This window comes from Taudactylus pleione, unplaced genomic scaffold (assembly GCF_031769625.1).
Source record: "Taudactylus pleione unplaced genomic scaffold, aTauple2 ptg001032l, whole genome shotgun sequence".
Classification (NCBI taxonomy): domain Eukaryota; kingdom Metazoa; phylum Chordata; class Amphibia; order Anura; family Myobatrachidae; genus Taudactylus; species Taudactylus pleione.
Window position 1 is genome coordinate 1,388,521 of NW_028285433.1, and position 20,425 is coordinate 1,408,945.

Genomic DNA, 20,425 nt, shown 5'->3' on the forward strand with positions numbered 1-20,425 from the left:
ATCCTAGGTCTAAAGTACAAACACCATACATGGCAAGTTTAGAAATAGCACTAGAATACATGAAAGCATAAGGTCACAACACATTTTGATTAATCCATTTGTGATCATACAAACATGAGTTGTAACTGCTTTCAAAAACATTCATTTCGCATAAGGATCAATAATCCCTTTTTGAAGCTCATCTGACCTTTCCTCAATTAAAGGTCTATTCACATGGGTGTTCAACATAAAACCGAAAATGCTGCAGTTAGGGACCCGATTTTTATGCGTCCTTGACTACAGACCAGATAAAAAATGACCAAAGAAACAATGTGTGTGGTGGTGGGGTGTTGTAATATGGTCTTATTTTTCCTATTTCCCATTCAAGAATGTTGGCTGCTATGCATTTATGTCAGGGCTGCATCTGGTACACAGAAGAGAGAAAAAGAAAAAATACGGATTCAACAACGATCATCTTAATAATATATACATATATATTCCTTTAAACTTAATGAACATCTATAAAAACAAGATGAAAAGCGAATGTTCATATGAGTGGGGCCAGGATGTATTTTTCTTTACATAGCCGACTGCAGAAGTAGCGCAGTGAATCTGGTTTTCTGTTCTGAGGGAATTCTCTGTGTCCTGGCTTAAAATTGTTAGGAGTTTCTTAATAAGACTTCACTAAATGTAGATAGAACAGTCTTTCATATGGGTGAATTAGTAATGAGCCTGTCAAATCAATCAGCATTCACCACATTGCTTATGATATTTAATGTAACACTTTGCGAACTTCCAAATACTACTCAAATAAAACAGGATCAAATTTTGCCCACTGTTAGGACATTGCATTTCTGTATTATACATTTATTTCCTGAATGATTTAGAAAAAAAAAAAAACAAGAATAAAAAACCCTACCAAGAATAAAAACAAACAAACATATGGCTAAATAAAATAACTTGCGATATAAGGGCAGCTGCAATTTTTTTGTGATGTAGCTACTAGATGTAAAGAAGCGATTAGATTTATGACATAAACAAAATGGTTTCGCCTTTGAAAACAAAATGCCTGTTTTGATCTAGCGAGTGCAATGCCAAAATCTTGCCACTGCCCACATCTTGCAGTGTATTACATTTGGGCTAGGTTTGTTCATTGCAAAGTGAGATATACCTGCCCAGGTTAGGCCTTAGTGCCCCCTCCTTAGAGGTTAAGGATAGGCTGAATAAAAAGTATAAAGGAAAACTGATGCTGTACGTCAGGACACTTGGGTTCAGTGCTATTTATATAGGGGTTACTGAAAGACAACACAATATCATCTTGACTGGTATTTCACTTTTGTATTAGCAATGTAACTTCTGTACCTTCATTTCATTTGCGGTGATGTGTAAAAAGACTGAATTAATCGCAGGTTCTCATATGTACATTTTGTATGTCTTGAGTAAGTTATGATCGCATTACTATTCTTAAGAAATACTTAATTTTTTTGTATTTGTATCATAGAATAATTGCCAATAATTGCTTGTGGGGTTCTTGTAGTGTTACTGCATAAAAGTCAATAAAAACAACGTTAACTTCTTTTAAATAACTAAAAGCACAAATGTAAGAGAAGGACATTCTCTGGCCTCTGTCTCAGAGCTGCACCTTCTTTGTCAAGCTTTTTATATATGATTTTTGTATCGACTGTCAGGTACTGGAAAATTTTGTGCCATGTTATAGATAAACCATGGTGATGATTCACCCATATGTATGCATGTTTATACAGGGTGTTTCACTCGCTATTGATCCCAAACCTTTTCTTTTAAAGTAATTGACATTCCAAAGGTGGGGCTGCATCGCAGTCCAAAATTCTAACAGGGGAACCACACCAACTGCCACCCCAAACGCTGCTAAACATTGCCAGCCGGGACTCACTGGCAGTTGGTGTGGCTCCCCTATTTGAATTTTGGACTGCGCTGCCGACTTCGGTGGTGAACAGCTGGCCCTCACTTCAAGCATGCATGAACAGCTGGTCTGGATGCTAATGGTGAACACTTTCGACACTTGCTATGACCTGCTCACTAAAAATGTTGAGGCTAATAGCAAGTGAAACACCCTGTGTTTATATACTCAGTGACCCTATTATCATGGTCATATTTCTAGCACTGGATACGACCCTCCGCTGTGCCGACCTGGTTGCACCTACCGGAAAGGGCAGCAAGAATGTCGGCAAGTATGACATGGACTCAACAAGGTGCTAGAAACATTCCTTAGAGATGTTAACATGATAGCATTTCATGCAGAAAATCTCATGTTCCACCATATACCAAATGTGCTCTAAAGGATCAAGACCTGCTGGTGTCTGTGGAGGCCAATGAAGTACATGGAGCCCATAACCACATTTGTAACCCTGGCTCATTTTAAATGCCTGTGTTTTTCTTTCATGGTTTCAGCAAACATGTTCATGTTAAATTGGTCTTTAGAGATAAAATATTCACAAAATCCTTTTGCATATCATATTCTAATTCCTCTAGAAACATTCTCCTGTAATAGAGCACCTTCCACATACATCTGTAGATAATCTTCGTTTTAACTAAATTTTCTCCCCCGCCCACTTACTTAACTGTAAAGTAACTGCCAATAGTTGAATATATAGTATATAATTATAATTAGATGTAATCTTCATTCCCAATATACATCCTGAGTAACGCCATAGTACTTTAATGTAACAAACAAACATATACCCTATACCTTTAAATATCGCCACACCTAATAAACACCCAAATAATTGTACTGTGTATGCGCAGGACCGATCTGAAAACATTCGGTCATTTCCCCTGTTCCATTACTGGGAAGAAATGGGGAAATGTTTCCTCTCAAAGGAGGAGCACAGATATCGTGTGCCATGTACACTATGAGATATCTCACAATCAGGGGCACCGAGGGGTTGGGAGGGGGAGCAAGTACTAATTACCCGGGCTTGCTGGAGGGGCCTGGGTCCGGAACCGCTCCCCCTCCCTCTTACGTCACAGCAGCCCAGCACACACAGGGATAACGCAAACATTTAATAAAATACAGAAAATATCTGCTGGGCTGCACTGGGAGACTGCTTGTGGCTGCTAAAGCAGCAGTCGGAGCAGTCTCCTATGCCTATGGGGGAAGTGATCACGCTGATCGCGCCCCCCCATTGGCTGTGCGCCGGGCTGAGGGGCACACAGCACCCCCCTCTCCAGTACCGCAAAAAAAAAAGTGCTTTTTTTCTAAGGGGGCGTGGCCACGCATTTCGCGATTAGGTCACGCCTCCTGTCACCTAGGCCCGCCGCGGCTGTTGGCGGCCCTGCTCACAATGTATGCCCGTGACATTTGCCGGGTGTTTGTCTGACAGGCATTTCATCTGCCAGTGCTTGCCCAGGATACCTGTTGCCTCTTGGGGAGAATTATTCCAGTATATCAGTGCAGGTATATGCTTTTTAATCAAGGTTTATAAACTGTATGCAGTCGGGAAACCGGCGTACCTAATCCCTACAGCCGGCTCCCCGACTGCTTAATCCTGGCAAGCCACTAATGACAGGCGTCGAAATCCCGTGGGGGGGTATAGGGTTAGGTTTAGGGCTCCCAGGGGGAACTTAGGGTTAGGCACCCCCTGGGAGGTTAGGTTTAGGCTAGGGGAAGGGGTGGGTTAGGCACTCCCGGGGGAAGGTTGGGGTTAGGCACCTCCCCGGGGACTTAGGTTTAGGCTGCGGGGAAGGGGGGGTTAGGGTTAGGCACTTGGCGGGGAGGTTAGGGTTAGGCACCCCTAAGGGAGGGTAAAATGGGCGGCGGTAAATTATACTGATTCCTAATAAATTAAAATTAGGGATGTGCAGGCTCGGATTAGTTCGGATTTTCCTGCCAAAAATCATGTCTCAGAAAGAGGCAAAACGTCATCTTTCATGGACAATCATCATCATTCCTGGACAAAAGTCCATGAAAGATGATGTTTGTCCATGAAAGATGACGTTTTGCCTCTTTCTGAGACCCGATTTTTGGCAGGAAAAATCTGAATTTGGCGGGTAAATCCAAACTAATCCGAGCCTGCACATCCCTAATTTTAATATACACATATATTACAATGGTGGTTCAATAAATAAGGTAACAAGACCTCTCATTGAGTAAATTTATTTAACTTGTACATTATAATCAATAGCATGGCCTTGGTACAGATTGTTTCCACATAGTCCCCATAGTTGTGTAAGCATTTGTTCCAATGGTACACCGAGGCATCTGTCCCAGCATAGAAGAAATCAGTGTCAAGCACCTGAAGCCAGGACATTAATTGCCTTCCACTCAGGTGCTTCATCAATCACTCTGTGCCAGGTCAGGGCTGTAGGGAGGATGGTCCAGTACCTCCCAATGGTAGTGTCATGCTTGGCCGGCCGGATAATTGCTCATCTTGAACGTCTGTCCTGCCGTTACCAAAAGCAGTGCACCAAACCCAAACTTGCTTCCGTGACATGACATGATCATAGTACACCTTGACAAGTTGGTGATGAATTTCAGCTGCTGATATGCCCTTTAGACACCGAAATATGATCACAATACACACCTGGCGGAAAATTTAAATGAAATGGTGAACATTGCACACGTGAGAAGTCTTGTTACCTTCCTTATTGAACCACCCGTGTGTGTGTGTGTGCCTACTCTCCCAGGACCTGTGGAGTCTCCCGATTTTTTGGGTAAACCCCCCGCACCCCTGGAAGTGTAGACACTTCTCCGGCATCCTGCCCACTTCCTAGTAACGTCATTTGGCCCCACCCCCTATTTAAATATACAGCATTCACGGCAATGTATCGGGGCTTAACGACGCGAAAAGTCCATCTCCCATAGGCAAGTCCGAATATATATATATATATATTTATTTATTAGAGATGAGCGGTTTAAAAATTATACAATGTGATTTCCGGAATTGTTTGTCTCTCACAGTTACAGTGTACCTATGATGGAAATTACAGACATCTCTCATCTTTTAAAGTGCAACAACTTGCACAATCGGTTGCTGTCCAAATACTTTTTTGCCCCACTGTATATATATATCAGTGTTGTGCGGTGAGGTGAGGCAGAGCCTTTCCTGTCATACTTGGGTATACTCCAGAGTTTTGACTATAAAAATAAGTAAAATTTTAAGAAAATATTCTAAATATCTTCTTTGTATTATAATAATTTTTATAGTCAAAACTCTGGAGTAGAAAAGGGTATGGCAGGTGAGGCACCGCCTCCCTTGCCTACATTTTCCACACATCCCTGATCAAAACACACTAAATTTCCAGGACTATATAGTGCTGCACCTTTGTATAATGCCCACATGAACCCTCGGGTTCATATATGTATCTGTAAATCTGGCTCAGATACTAGCTAGTGCCTCCCCTGCCATTTACCTGACTGATATATATCAGTGACGTGCCGTGAAGTCAATGGCTAGGGAGGCAGACATGGAGATGGGTCTGAGTGTTGGGAGACAGACTCACGCCCTACTCACTGTAACTCTCCCCTCACTACATTAAGCTTCACTGTCCGTCGATTATCCTACCTGCATCACTCGGTCTTCTCTTGCTCCGGCTGAGTTCTGATCTCTAAACACTGCAGTGCACTTCCTGGTCACATGACACATCCAAGGTGTCCGCCAGTTCTCAAGGCACGCCTTCCATAAACAGAAGCATGCCTCTATTAGCTCCCTTCTTTGCAGTTTTCTGCCCATGATGTAGCCCCACCTCCAGCTCTGCAAGCAGTGTTTGACTATCCAGAAGTGAGGCCGAGCTGGTGCGGTCTCATCTCCCTGCAGTCCCAGGGAGTTCCACAAAGCTGGTGAGTCTCAACTATAAAAAAAGATTACAATAAACAAAGAAAATGCTTTAAGTTATAAATATCTTCTTTGTATTATTCTAATCATTTTTATTTCAAAACTCAGGAGTATGACAGGGAAGGCTCTGTCTGCCCTGACTGCACGTGCCTGAATTCTTTTTATATATTATATATACATACACACACTGTATTGTACAAACAATGATAGACAGGTCCCCATGAGCAGAGCATTAAAAAAAAGTCTTCTAACTCTTCATAAGGTAATAATTTTGTCTACGACTATCAGACTCATCTGCATGTCTGCTCTGTTCAGGTGCTTTCTCCAATTTAATCACACACAAGATGAAAACACGCTGTCACAGCAGGGAAAAGAAAAGTCTCATTGTCACCCACAGTACGATAACCATTAGAACGAAGGTCAGAAGTAAAGACTTAGTTTATATGGCGGCAAAGAGCATAGCTGGAGTAATTTAGATAGGCAGTATTCATTACAGCATATAAAATATCTAAAGAAAGAGCCTATTGAGTCTAGAAAGGTCGTGTATTACAAAATATAGTTTGCAGCTTGTGCGATTACAGGCAAGACAATCTAACATATTATACAGTTTAAAAATAGAGCAAATCTACTGCAAAGTATATATTATGTGATAATCACAAATGACTGTGATGTAACCCTTTGTCTACCTCAGTGGTGTATCTAGCAGCATTTTGCATCATCAGGAACTTTGCAGGGTGTAATAAATGTCTCCTGTTTGCCTAGCACTATATATCAAAACACTTGGGATTATATTTCCAGTTAATGGGCAACTAAATATAAATAATGTTTTTCTATTCGAGACTTGGAGATATTCTTATCCTTTATTCATAAACAGGGGCAATTTAAGAGAGGAGGGGGCCCTTATGCAGTCTACATGCGGGCCGCCTCCTCTCTTGCCGAAACAATTTCAGAGTAGACTGTGCCAACATCTATTGTGTATGACTACGAGAACCCCCCCCTAATTTCTCTACTGCGCATTCCATGTGGCAGCCATTTTCTGCAGAGCTGGACTCCAGAGATGTAAGTATAATGTATGGGTGCAGGGTGTGCAATGCGGGACCCATGTGCGCTGCACACCCTGCACCCATTTATAAACTGAGGCATTAGGATGCATACATATTACATACAGTGATATGAAACAGAAGGTAAAGATGACCTCCACAAATTAGTGGGGAACAATGACTGGGGATGGAGAAGGGGATTGAGGATGTAATAAGACTAAAAAAGGGGTATAGAGGAGTGAGGAAGACTGGAGGAATATTGAGAAGAGGGAGTCGAAGGAAACTGGAAATAATTAAGTGGCATGGAGAAAGGCTTTTATCAGTGGCAAGACACGCATGGAAGGACAAGTAATAGCTGCTTGGGTTTATTGGCCATATGAATATATTTCTGAATCTCTTTTCAGATGTTGTTATTGTTTATTTGTGCAGTGCCAGCTAATTGCACAATGCTTCCCGGAGAATATGAAATCATTCATACCAGTCTCTGTCCTACTGGAGCTTTCATTATAAATTCCCCACCACACAATAAGGATAATTTTATCTCAAGTCAATAAGCCCAGCAGTATGTTTTTGGACTGTGTGAGGAAACCAAAGCACCCAGAGGAGACCCAAACAAACACGTGCAGAACATACAAACTCCACACAGATAGTGCCTTGGTTGGAATCAAACTAATGCCATCAGAATTAATCTGCCATGTTATCGTTTTTTTGTTTCCTTGTCTTTTTTTGCTGGCTTCAACCAGAGATTCTTAAAGCAGATCTAAGCCAAGCAGTATAAAAAAAAGATTCCTATTATACATAATGTACAGAAATACTGTGTTGGGGGAGGCTGAAGTGGTGTGATGCTACTCCTTTGGCTCTGGGCGTTGATGAGCACTAGTGTTGGAAGCCCTCACAGCAGTATTGAATGAGTTCTGATGGACCTGGGAGATCGCATTGCCTCCTGTGTGCTCTGGGTAGTCTCTCTTGATCTAAAGCTATTTTGGAGCTGAATTCAGATTTAGAGCTAGATCCTAAGGACAAAGTCATGGAAAATCATCCTTCAGTTATAGCTAAAACTTTACACAAGAATTGCTAACATTTAACAAGGTCTAATCATATTATTTAAATCATCTTGGACATCTTGTCTGTTTCACTCATCTGAAAACATTTTTATTTTAAATAATGTAAATGTATTGTTCCCTTATTTCTACAGGAATTTAAATCACTTAAAACTTAGCTCTCCAAAATTTATATCAATCCATTGTGTTGATACACACATTTCAGCACACTCAGGGGGTCATTCAGACCCGCTCGTGAGCGGCAGTACGCTCGCAAGCGGGTCGATGTTCCCCCACTGCGCATGCGCACGACGGAGGGAGCTCAGTCGTGCGCATGCGCGAGACGCGGCGAGCGACGGGCTCTCCATCGCTCCGGGTCTCGCACCAAAGGGGGCGTGCTGTCGATGTTGATTGACAGCACGCCCCCTTTGGTGGGCGTGCCTGCCGGACGGAGGCGTTCCCATGGGAACGCCTACCGTCTCAAGCCGGCCCCACTGACATCACTAGTGATGTTAGTGGGAGTGATTTTGGCTCTGATAGAGCCAAAATCACTCCAGGGCTTGCGGCAGCGAGACCCTACCGCAGGGTCTCCGTCGCAAGCCCGATGGTCGCGATGAGACCATCGCGACCATCATCATGGACGCTCGCTATAGTTGTGGGTGGTAACCCACAGCTATGCGAGCGTCCATGAGGACGCTCCAAAAAAAGGTAGGAGGGCCCTGATTCAGAGCGAGCGCTCTGGTCAGAGCGTTCAGCTCTGAATCAGGCCCTCAATCTTATTTATAGCATACCTTCTGATGACTGGAACACATGGTATGGATTAGATATATGGAGCATTCCTAACCCACGTGGCTTATAATGAGCCACAATATTTTGTTCAACCCAAGACACTAAAATAGCAAGGGAAGGAAGATGGATTATTGGCCAGTTGGCCTTTAATGTATTTTAATTACCATGTTCAACATTCTGTTCCTCAAAATCCACACCCTTTTCACACAGTATTGTACGTGATCTGTACAAGTCATTCTGCATGCCATTTGTATGAAGCCGATCAGTTCCTACTTGTATTCAATTGTTTTAATATCCTCCTATTTTGCTGTGGAGTGCCATAATTATCATACTTCAGTAACTTGCATTCCAGTCAACAGTAACACATTAAGTTATATTCTCATGGGAAGACAATTTACATGTATTACTACAGATCATATTGTTATTTCAGCATATTCAAATGTATCCCATTCATATTACAATTCACTCTGATACACAGGTGTTACATACAACTTTGAAAACTCTTCAAACAGCTACAACCATATTTATCATTAATATGTACATACAGTATATTTAGAACTAAATAGATTATTGACTTTGGCAAGGATCCACAACTTACTGCCCTTTGCCTGACCTTGAATGACTCTCTCAGGTTTATGGAGGGGGAGCAAATGGAGGACAACATATGGCATAAATGGTAACACAACACACACACACACACACAGGCTTCAATTCTGGATAACTATATTTACACCAAGCTATTTCAATTCCTTTATGGTAACTTTTTGCAACTGCTGGTAGGTTTACCATGGCACCTTCTCCCCTCACTCTCTGAATGTGTGTACATATGTAGGTAGATAGTGGACTGTGCATAAATACAAAGGTTACACGTGCACAGTCTTCCCTACTATCTTGCAGATTTAACACAGTGACCACGCAGCAGGCGGTGAATGCTTACCTAATGTGCTCACACCTCATACTTGTACAGGGCGGGCCACTGTGTTCTGCCAGCAGTACTTCATTACACAGGAAATTCCTGAGCTTTCGCTATGTCATTTTATTTTTATTGCTTCTTCTCAACAAGTTCGCATCCAGAATATCCAAAACAAATGCCGTTCCTCTGAATGAGAGGAAGTTATTTATCAAAAACTTTTCAGGCATGGAACAAAACTTTGTTGCAGTCCCTGAGGGTGAAATCAGTAACAAATAGTTCTACTCGGAGGAAGTGTGAGACTGATATGAAATAAGAATTTTTCAGCATGATAATTTTTTTCCATGTTGGGAAATAATTGCAATGTTGCAGACTAACTAAACAGGTGTAAAATTCTTGCTTACCTAAAATATGTATTTTGTATGAGGACAGTTTAGAGAGAGATTGTAGTCCTTGTCGTTGCTGTCAAAGCCCTGGGTTTCAAAGATTTACACCGGGAATTATCCTGTTTCCACCATGTCTCTGTACAACATTTAGAGAACCTTTAAACCCTCAAATCAACGTTTTTAATAAAGAACTTTAAAAGCTAAAATACATTTGTCGGCGGTATTTCGACACTTGCAGGGGTGCCTCAGGTTGGTGGTCCCGCACCAAATCAAATTATTTATGGTCAATGTAATATGTGGACAAACAGAAGTGCAAACCTGTCCACCACCACATAACTGAACCTAAGGATGATAGGTACCACAATTTATTTCACTTTACTAAAAAATTTTCTGAATTTCTCAATAACAAAATTTTGGCTATGGGGTGCCGTGAAAACAATGCTTATATTCTAAGGCGCCGTAATACAAAAAAGTTTGGGAACCACTGGAATAGTAGTTTTAACTCCCCACTACTTTACCACTGATCCTGATTGATAGTATCACTTTAGTAACACTTTAGACTTTAGTAACAAATTCTGTATCCTGTAATCAGCTCCCACTTAACGAGAGGGGTAGTTCATACTTTGGTTAATATATATGTATATATATATTTATTTATTTTTTCTCTAACATTTATGAGGTTGACATTTCAAGAAAGTAGATCTCATAAAGCTGGGTACACACTAGAGCAATTTCATTCTGATTTGGCCAAAACAGAACGACTAATTGTGCTTAGTGTATGTGTAACCCCTTTTTCCGGGATTAAGTTAATGTTTGTGCCACCACCCAAGCTATATTAGATTAATGAGATTATATTATACCTTAACAATGGGCTTGCTTGGGTAAGCCTATTGTATCATTAAACATCTTCTAAAGTGCCTTTTTTTTTATAATGTATTGTGTCCTAATAATTTGCTTGTTATTTTCTCTCTCATAGGTAACACCTGGAATGACGTCTGGAGATCACTTCGGTAAGTAACACATAAATATATTATATATATATATATATATGTATATATATATATATATATATATATATATATACACACACATACATACACACACACACATATATATATATATATATATATATATACACACACACACACACACACAAACACACACACACAGTGCCTTGCAAGAGTATTCACCCCTTGGCTTTTTACTTTTTCTGTCACATTACAACCTGTAATTTATTTATTTTTTAATCTTAATTTTATGTGATTGATCTGCACAAAATAGTCATTTGGTGAAGTGAAATGAGAAAAATATATATAAAACAGAATATTTATAAATAAAATTCAGAAAATTGGCATGTGCATATGTAATCACCCCCTTTGCTATGAAGCCCCTGAAAAGTTCTGGTGCAACCAATTACCTTCAGAAGTCACATAAGTGAAATGAAGTCCACCTGTGTGAAATCCAAGTGTCACGTGATCTGTCAGTATAAACACACCTTTTCTGAAAGGCCCCAGAGGCTACAACACCACTAAGCAAGAGGCATCACACCATGAAGACCAAGGAGTTCTCCAAACAAGTCAGGGACAAAGTTGTTGAGAAGTACAATTCTAGGTTGGGTTATAAAACAATATCAAAATCTTTGATGATCCCCCCAAACATGGTACCACAACAAACCTGCCAAGAGAGGGCCGCCCAACAAAACTCAAAAAACGGACAAGGAGGGCATTAATCAGAGAGGCAGCACAGAGACCAAAGGTAACCCTGAAGGAGCTGCAGAGTTCCACAGCAGAGACTGGTGTATCTGTGCATGTGACCACTCCATAGAGCTGGGCTTTATGGAAGAGTGGCCAGAAAAAAAGCCATTACTTAGTGATAAAAATAAGAAGACACGATTTGAGTTTGCCAAAAGGCATGTGGGCGACTCCCCAAATGTATGGAGGAAGGTGCTCTGGTCAGATGAGACCAAAATTTAACTTTTAGCCCACCAAGGAAAACGCCATGTCTGGAGCAATCCCAACACATCCCATCACCCCAAGAACACCATCCCCACAGTGAAACATGGTGGTGGCAGCATCATGCTGTGGGGATGTTTTTCAGCAGCAGGGACTGCGAAACTAATTTGAGCCAAGAGAAAGATGGATGGTGCTAAATACAGGGATATTCTTCAGCAAAACCTGTTTCAGTCTGCCTGTAATTTGAGACTGGGACAGAGGTTCACCTTCCAGCAGGATAATGACCCGAAGCATACTGCTAAAGCAACACTCGAGTGGTTTAAGGGGAAACATTTAAATGTGTTGGAATGGCCTAGTCAAAGCCCAGGTCTCAATCCAATTTAGAATCTGTGGTCAGACTTGAAGATTGCTGTTCACAAGCGGAAACCATCCAAAATGAAGGAGCTGGAGCAGTTTTGCCTTGAGGAATGGGCAAAAGTCCCAGGGGCAAGATGTGGCAAGCTCATGGAGACTTATCCAAAGTGACTTGCAGCTGTAATTGCCGCAAAAGGTGGCTTGACAAAGTACTGACTTTAGGAGGGTGAATAGTTATGCACGCTGAAGTTTTCTGTTATGTTGTCCTAAATGGTGTTTGATTCACAATATAATAAAAAAAAAACACAACTTCACAGTTGTAGGCATGTTCTGTGAATGAAATGATGCACACCTTCAAACAATCCACTTTAATTCCAGGTTGTGAGGCAACAAGACATGAAAAATGCAAAGGGGTGACTACTTTTGCAAGGCACTGTATGTAATATATATATATATATATATATATATCTCACACACACACATACAGCAAGTGGTACAATGGTGGTACTCATGGGTCCTTTTAAAAGAAGAATTACTCTTAGGCCGGGATGTACTAAAGCAGTGTTGGCTAACCTTGACACTCCAGCTGTTGTGGAACTATATATCCCAGCATGCCCTGTCACAGTTTTAGCATGCCCTAATAGCAAAACTGTAGCAGTGCATGCTGGGTTATGTAGTTCCATAACAGCTGGAGTGTCAAGGTTAGCCAACACTGTACTAAAGGAAAAATTATGTAAAAACCCTGTTTTCGGGGTTTTTCCCGCATTTCCATATGTACTAAGCCCCGGCCGCACTTTTATCGGTGCAGAGGGTAATGCCAGAAAAACCTGGCGTTACCCTATAGAAGCCTATGGGCTTCTTACCGCACCCCGCTCCCACCACCTCGTTGTTTCCCAGCGCTGGCCCCCACTCACCAGCTCTCCATGGTCGCCGGTCTGTGCTTCTCCTGGGTCCTCCACCTCCTCCTAATCTTCTTCCGGGTGCAGTGAGGAGGAGCCCGGGGCTTCCTGCACAGGTGACCAGTAGGAAGCTCCAGGAGCTCAGAGGGGGCGGGGGTCCCATAGTCATAAAAGTGAATAGCAATGGCAGCATGAAGAAAATAAATATGCCAAGGAGAATGTTAACTAGCCCCAACCCGGAGTACAGTAAATACAACAAGAGTAACATGCTAAAGGTCTAAACATAGACAAATATGTAGGTCAACTAGTAAAAATTGCAAGTATTATTATTACAATAGATCATAAACAAAAATATATGAAAGGGATTAGCAAGGTCTCAGTCCCGCTACCAGTGAGTGATCGCCAGCAAGCAGGGCTTCAAGAGGGGAGCTAAGGGTGAGATGGACAGGAGGGTGTCAGGGGAAGAGATGGATAATGGTACTTTTAAGAGACAGATTCCTTAAAGCCAAGCCATCTGATCCAAGTGGGTATATATATTCCTGTGTCAGGATTTGGTTGTCAGTCTCCTAAGCTTAACAATGTTTGCTCATCACTGGATTGTGCTACTAGTTTGTCGATCTAGTGTAGGGTAATTGCTTAGGGGCTTAGGGGTAGAAAGGCACCAGGGTTTTTTTTTTAAGTTAAGATAATGTTGTGCTCATTTATGGTGACACCAAACAAGAGTTAGTTTAGGAATCTTTTATATCCATGCGGTATTCACAACTGTTTACACAATCCCATATGTAGACACATTTGTATTCTATTTCAGAGAAGCAAACTGCCAAGTTGGCCCTTATGCAGCAAGCAAGAGCCAAAAGATTTGTCTGTCACATTGATCCAGCCAAGGACAAAACACAAGCTGGAAGCTATAGAATTAGACTGGAGCATTAATGTATGGCAATCTAGTGACAAACTGCTGCTTACATTGTGATTGATGGCTCAGGCACGTTAAAATTCACAAAATGACCATGAAAACTGACATCTCATTCTCTTCTACAACTGCTCCAATTTTAATTATGCTACCAAATATGGTATTCCTCTAGTTAAAAGTATAATAGCGAAGACAAAACATTCTGAAATGAAGCTGGTTCTCTTATCTTCAGTGCTGACCTTTGTATTTTGATAAATGAAATATTTCTATAACAATTCAAAAGCCAAAATATATTGCATAATGTGCATTACATTCATACACAGGTCTGTACAGATTCACTGTACCAACATTAACCTTGTTCCTTCCTCTTCCATCTTAGAGCAGAACATCTGCTATATGTATAATGACCTCAAAAGACACAAAGGTTTTGTCAAGCTGGACACGGGTTTGGTGATTTTGTCCAGTTTTATACCATATTTGCCTAATATCAAATTGAATGTTGTCCTCCACCAACCGCCAATGATCACTTAGATTTGTATTCCTTTGGTGAGAAAACATCAGTTTACTGATATCTATACTGCCTGTTTAGTCAGTCTCTCTGACAGGCCTTTTAGACATGTGTGCTATATTGGACATGGATCTGTCCATTAGGCAATAAGGTAAAACACCCCTGTGTAAATATGTATCCCCAGATTTACTCTCAGTAAATCACTGAGAGTGATTCTTCATCACCGACAAAGGGCTCAAACCCACTGATCTTCTTAATTATAGGAATCTTAGTAGCTTTCTAATGCTAGTAAAATCCTTGCAAACAGCATTGACACTAGAAAACACTGTAACCAGCGCCATTATTAGGAGTACTGATATACTAGCATTTCATTTACGTCTCAGCATTTGGAAAGAATGGCCTAATTTCACATGGTTATGTGGCCTTACACAGGTCACATAGTGAGAACCTACGCGGCAGGCCTACCTGCAGCCTCACCAACTGTGAATGACTATTCTAACTATTTTCATAGCATTCACAAGTCTACCTACAGTAAATAAGATAAAGGAGAAGCAAACCTTGTGAAGTGAAAATAAGAAGTTTATATACCAACCAGTAACATGGAATAGACAGGAAAATCTTTTTTTTATTATTTATTTTATTTACAGACAATAAGGTGACCTATGAATTTAAAAGGGGGGACGAGAAATGATGACAGTAATCAAATTGGGTCAGTACCATTCATAGATAATAATAGTTTTCTTACCTGTCATCAGTCTCTGGGCTTCATAAGGTTCCATGTAGCCGTTGTTCTCAGTTATTACTTCCTTGTTCTTGAGTTCACTCTTCGCGTCGAAGGGGTCAGAGTAGTCATCAGCAATTGCAACCTGGAAGACAGGTGAGGAAAATAACACCTTTTTTTAGGACATCTTCTTTGAAGCTCACAGTTAAGATTGACATAAAACATGGAGTGACTAGGAGAGGAAGCTTACAATGTTGTTTTATTGAGTTTGATAAACAGCTGTGTTCTAAAGGTTGCAGCCAAACAAAGAAATTCTACAAAGTACTTTTGACAAAATACAAATAAAGACGTGACAACAGTAGCACAGTGGTTAGCATTACTGCCTCACAGAACTAAGGTTAGAAGTTAAAATTGCAAATCTGTGTGGACTTTGTATGTTCTCTCCAGTTATACAGGGATTTCCGCCAGATGCTTTGGTTTCCTCCGACACTAAAAAAATATATATGGGTAGATTTGGATTCTAACAAAAATTTGCATTCTTGTATGTTAGGGAATTTAAACTGTAAGCACCAATGGACAGGGACTGACAAATATTCTCTGTACAGTGCGGCATCAAATTGGTGGACCTATACAAATAAATCATTTGGTAATAAACTCTCTCTACTTAATTATAAAAGTGCATGTCATCTTGTGCAAACAAATAGAAAATAATCATATGTATTAAGTGAATATAAAACTGACACCAATGAATAAAGGTGGGCACACACTAATTTCGACATCGGAACAAATGCCTTGAGCGGGGATTGCCCGTGTACATTAGAACGAGTTCATGAAGGACGGAACAATCACTGTTCCATCCTTCATCAGCATACCACAGGTCACTACTGTTATTGCTAGGTTTCATGTGCAGCATATCAAACCTAGCGACCGAGGGAGCGCGCAATCACCTGTACACACTGAGAGAAGTAGGCAATAAATCTGCCCGGCCGCTCTAGTGTGTATCCAGGTTAAGTAACTTCACTATATTCTAATTAAACACAAATGAAAATAATCATCTCCATAAAAATGGCTGCCTGTAAGGCTACCCACATGGCAATACACTTCTCTTTCCAGTGTCTTGCCACCAGCTTTCCCAACATCTACTGCAGCTTACACTTCACCAAAGTGGTCCTCTCTTCCAATAACACAATGACAAATAGCTATGTGATATCACTTGCCAAAGCCCTGTGTTTGACTCCATTAAACTGCCCATCTGTAAAGAGTACTTTGGTTACGAACACCCCTTTCGCATCGCAAAAGTAATCCAGGTAGAGGTGCAGTGTAAACGCACCATCAGAAAAATTCCTAGGTCAAGCAACCCGGCATTTCAACTCTGCAGTCGACCAGGGTTGAACACTGGACCATCCCAGGTCATAGTGCAGTGTGAACAGGACCTACACGGGTTATCCGACCTGGGACTCAGCAAACACAGCTGATTGTATGTTCCTGGGTCTCACTTGATGATGTTAGCAGCCAGACACACAGGCAGCACACTGCAGACAAGAGCAGAGGCAGCATTCCGGCAGTCTGAAAGGGGTTAATACCACTACTGTCACTACAGTGATGGCTAATTGGAGTGATGAAGAAGTGGAATGTACACTATGCTGTAAGAAGCTGCATCATGCTCTCAGTGGCTGAATCAAACAGCAGTAAAGCACAAACACTCATGATCTCAGGGCTACACAGTGGTAATCCATCAGCTATGATTCCTGCAATGCTGTGATCAGTACCCACCACTCCCTTTTGTCATCTCATCTTTGCGAGCCTGAAAAAATAAATTTTTAATAACATTCATAGGGTGTTACAGGGCTGACCGGGATTCAGTGTGAACGGGAGCGGGCCAACCCGGGAATAACCCAGGTCGAAGGTGCAGTGTGAAAGGGGTCTGACCCGGGTCGCAGCTGGGTTGGACCCATGTTCAAAATCCTGGGTCAGAGTCGGGTTTGCGGTGTGAAAGGGGTATAAGCGACTTTGTAAGCCAATGACATAAATTATGGCATTCCACTACTGATGAGTGAAAAACAATAGTAGCACTACCTACAATGCAATTTCTTAACAGAAAATACTACATACTGGATAGACTCAGCTAAAGAGAGAATGCAAAACGAATTACATATTTATTACAAAACACATTTTTGAGATTGGTTACTTTTTAATATCTATACGTATTTAGTTAAAATAGTTGCTAGTGAAAATGAAACACTAATTAAAAGATTAATACATTTTTGAGTTTGGCCATTACTTGACATCACAAGTGCAATGTCTAGCTTTGTTATAAATGCCATTGCTTAGTAAACAAAGCATATCCAAGTGTGAAATTCTTATTAGGTAGTTGCCTAGTCCAACGTGTATGATTTGATAAGATTGCTTAGTCTGATCTATAGTTTTCTTCCATTACAGAAAATTTACAATAGAAGTTATTAAATTTATTTTCTTACTGTAGTAAAATCAAAGATGATTAATCTCTCAGTTTTGTAAATATTCCAAAATGTTACTTTATTTGCTCATTATATCAAGATGCATGAAATTGTTTTTTTGGAAATAGCAGAATGTAATTTGTAATCATGTGTCACTATTCTTAGGGAGACAGCTGGAGCTCCAAAAACAGTGCCAGGCTTGGGCACATGCCAAGTAAACAAGTCTTGCACCTGCAGTCTAAGTGGCTTGACCTTTAAGTCTGGTGACTTGGGGCCTAATTCAGAGTTGAGAATATAGTAAGAAATAGCAAGTAACTGTGTGTCTGGACAAACCACGTTGCACTGCAAGGGGTGCAAATACATACTTTTTTTTGTTTTTGTATGCAGCCCACAAATGCTGGACAGCTTGATTTCTATACTGCAATTCAGATTTCAGTTTGGACACACCCCTCCCACATTTAAATCTCTCTGAACATTATAAAATCTTCCCCACCTGCAGTGCAGCATGGTTTTGACCAAGATGCACAGAAACGTGCTCCTTCTTACTCTATTCCCAACTCTGAACCAGGCCCTTAGACATGTGACAAGTCATACACAAGAGACATGTGATGTTATTGTGGCTAATCAGTCACGCACAGTCAATACAATTTTCATATCTCATTCCTGTTAAAAGTGGCATTTAGTTTTAGGTAGAACCCTGGTTAATTGGTACATTTTGCACTTGTGAGTTGGGTACACACTAGGTCAACCTGACGATTTCTAAGTGCATATACATTTATCAATTATCCGCCCGATGTGTTGAGCCTGACGTCACAATTTTTTGCCCACCCAGTTGAGCTGTCACCCGGCATGTGTACAGGCTATCAGAAGGTCGCCCATACACACCAGCAGATGCACAGATATATCTGCAATCTGCTGTGCTGCACAGTCGATGCGATATGTCTGAACAACGTAGTTCACAGACATATCCGGGATACACACCCGCCGACATGTTTGCGATATATCAGCCGTTTGATTGAATGACCAATATATCGCCCAGAGTGTACCAAGCTATAAGTAGGTGAGTTCCATTAGTGGAAAAGAAAAGCAAAGGCACTGTGCAACATCCTTTGGAAGAGCAGTACACTCTTTTGTATGGATGTGCCAGAATAAAATAGTGTTTTTTTGTATATAAGCTCAATTAGGAGTTGGGTGGAGAAAAGGTGTGCCTTCCCAAGTAAAGGCCCCCATACATCAGAGATTGATTGCAGCAATCGTGCAATTTGCAATTGATTGTGTATAAAATCTTTCCCTTTTTCAATCGATTGCAGATTGCAGAATTGCCACAATCGATTGAAAAAGGAAAATATTTTTTATACACAATCAATTGCAAATTGAACGCCTGGTGCAATCAATCTCTGATGTATGGGGGCCTTAAGAAATAGGGACACAATTGCGCTTAACTTTCCAAAACAATGGGAGGAAAAATAAAGCCAGTTTAATTTTTCACAGTAAAATGAGGGCTACAGAAGCCAGCCACACCCATATGTTCTGCATTTTGCTGTGGCGCACCCAATATGCACAGATTTCTTATTCTTAAAAGTTGGGAGATTTGGTTTCTGCTGCACGTACCTTTCTTTACATATTAACTTTATATTTTCTTATGTGTGCAAGTTAACATAACTCAACTAAACAAATATACTGTACTAATTAGATAGATATAGATATTAAAGCAGACTGTAGGTAAAAATCACATACACTGACTACAGTGTTATTTAAACACTGTAAACGAAAGTATGTAGAGTAATAACTTTATTTGCACAATAGATGCTTTTTTTTGTAGTTCGCATTGTTAGGGTCATTTCAGTACTCTCAGCGGCAACAAATTGTCACTCCTTAGTAAACCAAGATGACTTGTACAGCACCATCCTGAGTTTGCTAATAAAGCAGCATTGTTTGTCTGGTTTTAACGCTTTTGCTCAGTTAATAAAACTAAACAAAAAGGTTGCAAAAAGCCAAGAGTTGGAAAATAATGGCTAAAAAGAAAAACAAACATTAGCCCACATAACTATTCAATAGGGTTTGAACACAGAAATAAAGAACCGTGTAGTGTAAACATTGCCTTTTTTGTCATGCACGATGACCCCTCAAATGCCTTCAATTGTTTAATTTTTTTTTCTAGAAAAACAGTGGAGCATGATGCGAAAATAATTATGTTACATAACACTTACAGTGCTATATTTAAAAACGGATTAATAGCGTATATGGTCTTTTGTTTCATTTATATGGAATTGAGAATAAAAATGACAATGTACCTTGTAATATTAACAATTAGGGGGCTCACTCACAGCTGTATGCAAAGCCATTTAGCTGATTTTTTGCCTTGCAAAATGCATCTTTTCACACGGTGGGGTAGATGTACTAATCCTTGGAGAGAGAAAGTACCAGCCAATCTGCTCCTAACTGTAATTTTACAGGCTGTGTTTGAAAAATGACAGGAGCGGATTGGTTGGAACTTACTCTCTCTCCAAGGCTTAGTACATCTACCCCTGTGTATCCATATCAAATCGCAGTACACATGCCGACTGAGTGGCATTGATGGAAGTAGGATCGAGTGTGTAGAAGTGGGTGAAATACAAAATGTTCACACAAAATGCATCCCATGCTGAGTACCAAGCAGATGCACGTG

General features: G+C 40.7%; 1 protein-coding gene across 2 annotated transcripts in view; it reads right to left on the bottom strand.

Annotated features, from left to right (window-relative positions):
• SHB (SH2 domain containing adaptor protein B) overlaps positions 1-20,425 on the bottom strand; it is a 251,296-nt gene that overhangs the window by 137,506 nt on the left and 93,365 nt on the right. For both annotated transcript variants that reach the window (XM_088461260.1, XM_088461261.1), the window contains exon 2: positions 15,326-15,446. In XM_088461260.1, the coding sequence (XP_088317386.1) occupies positions 15,326-15,446 (121 nt within the window). The remainder of the gene's footprint in view (positions 1-15,325; positions 15,447-20,425) is intronic.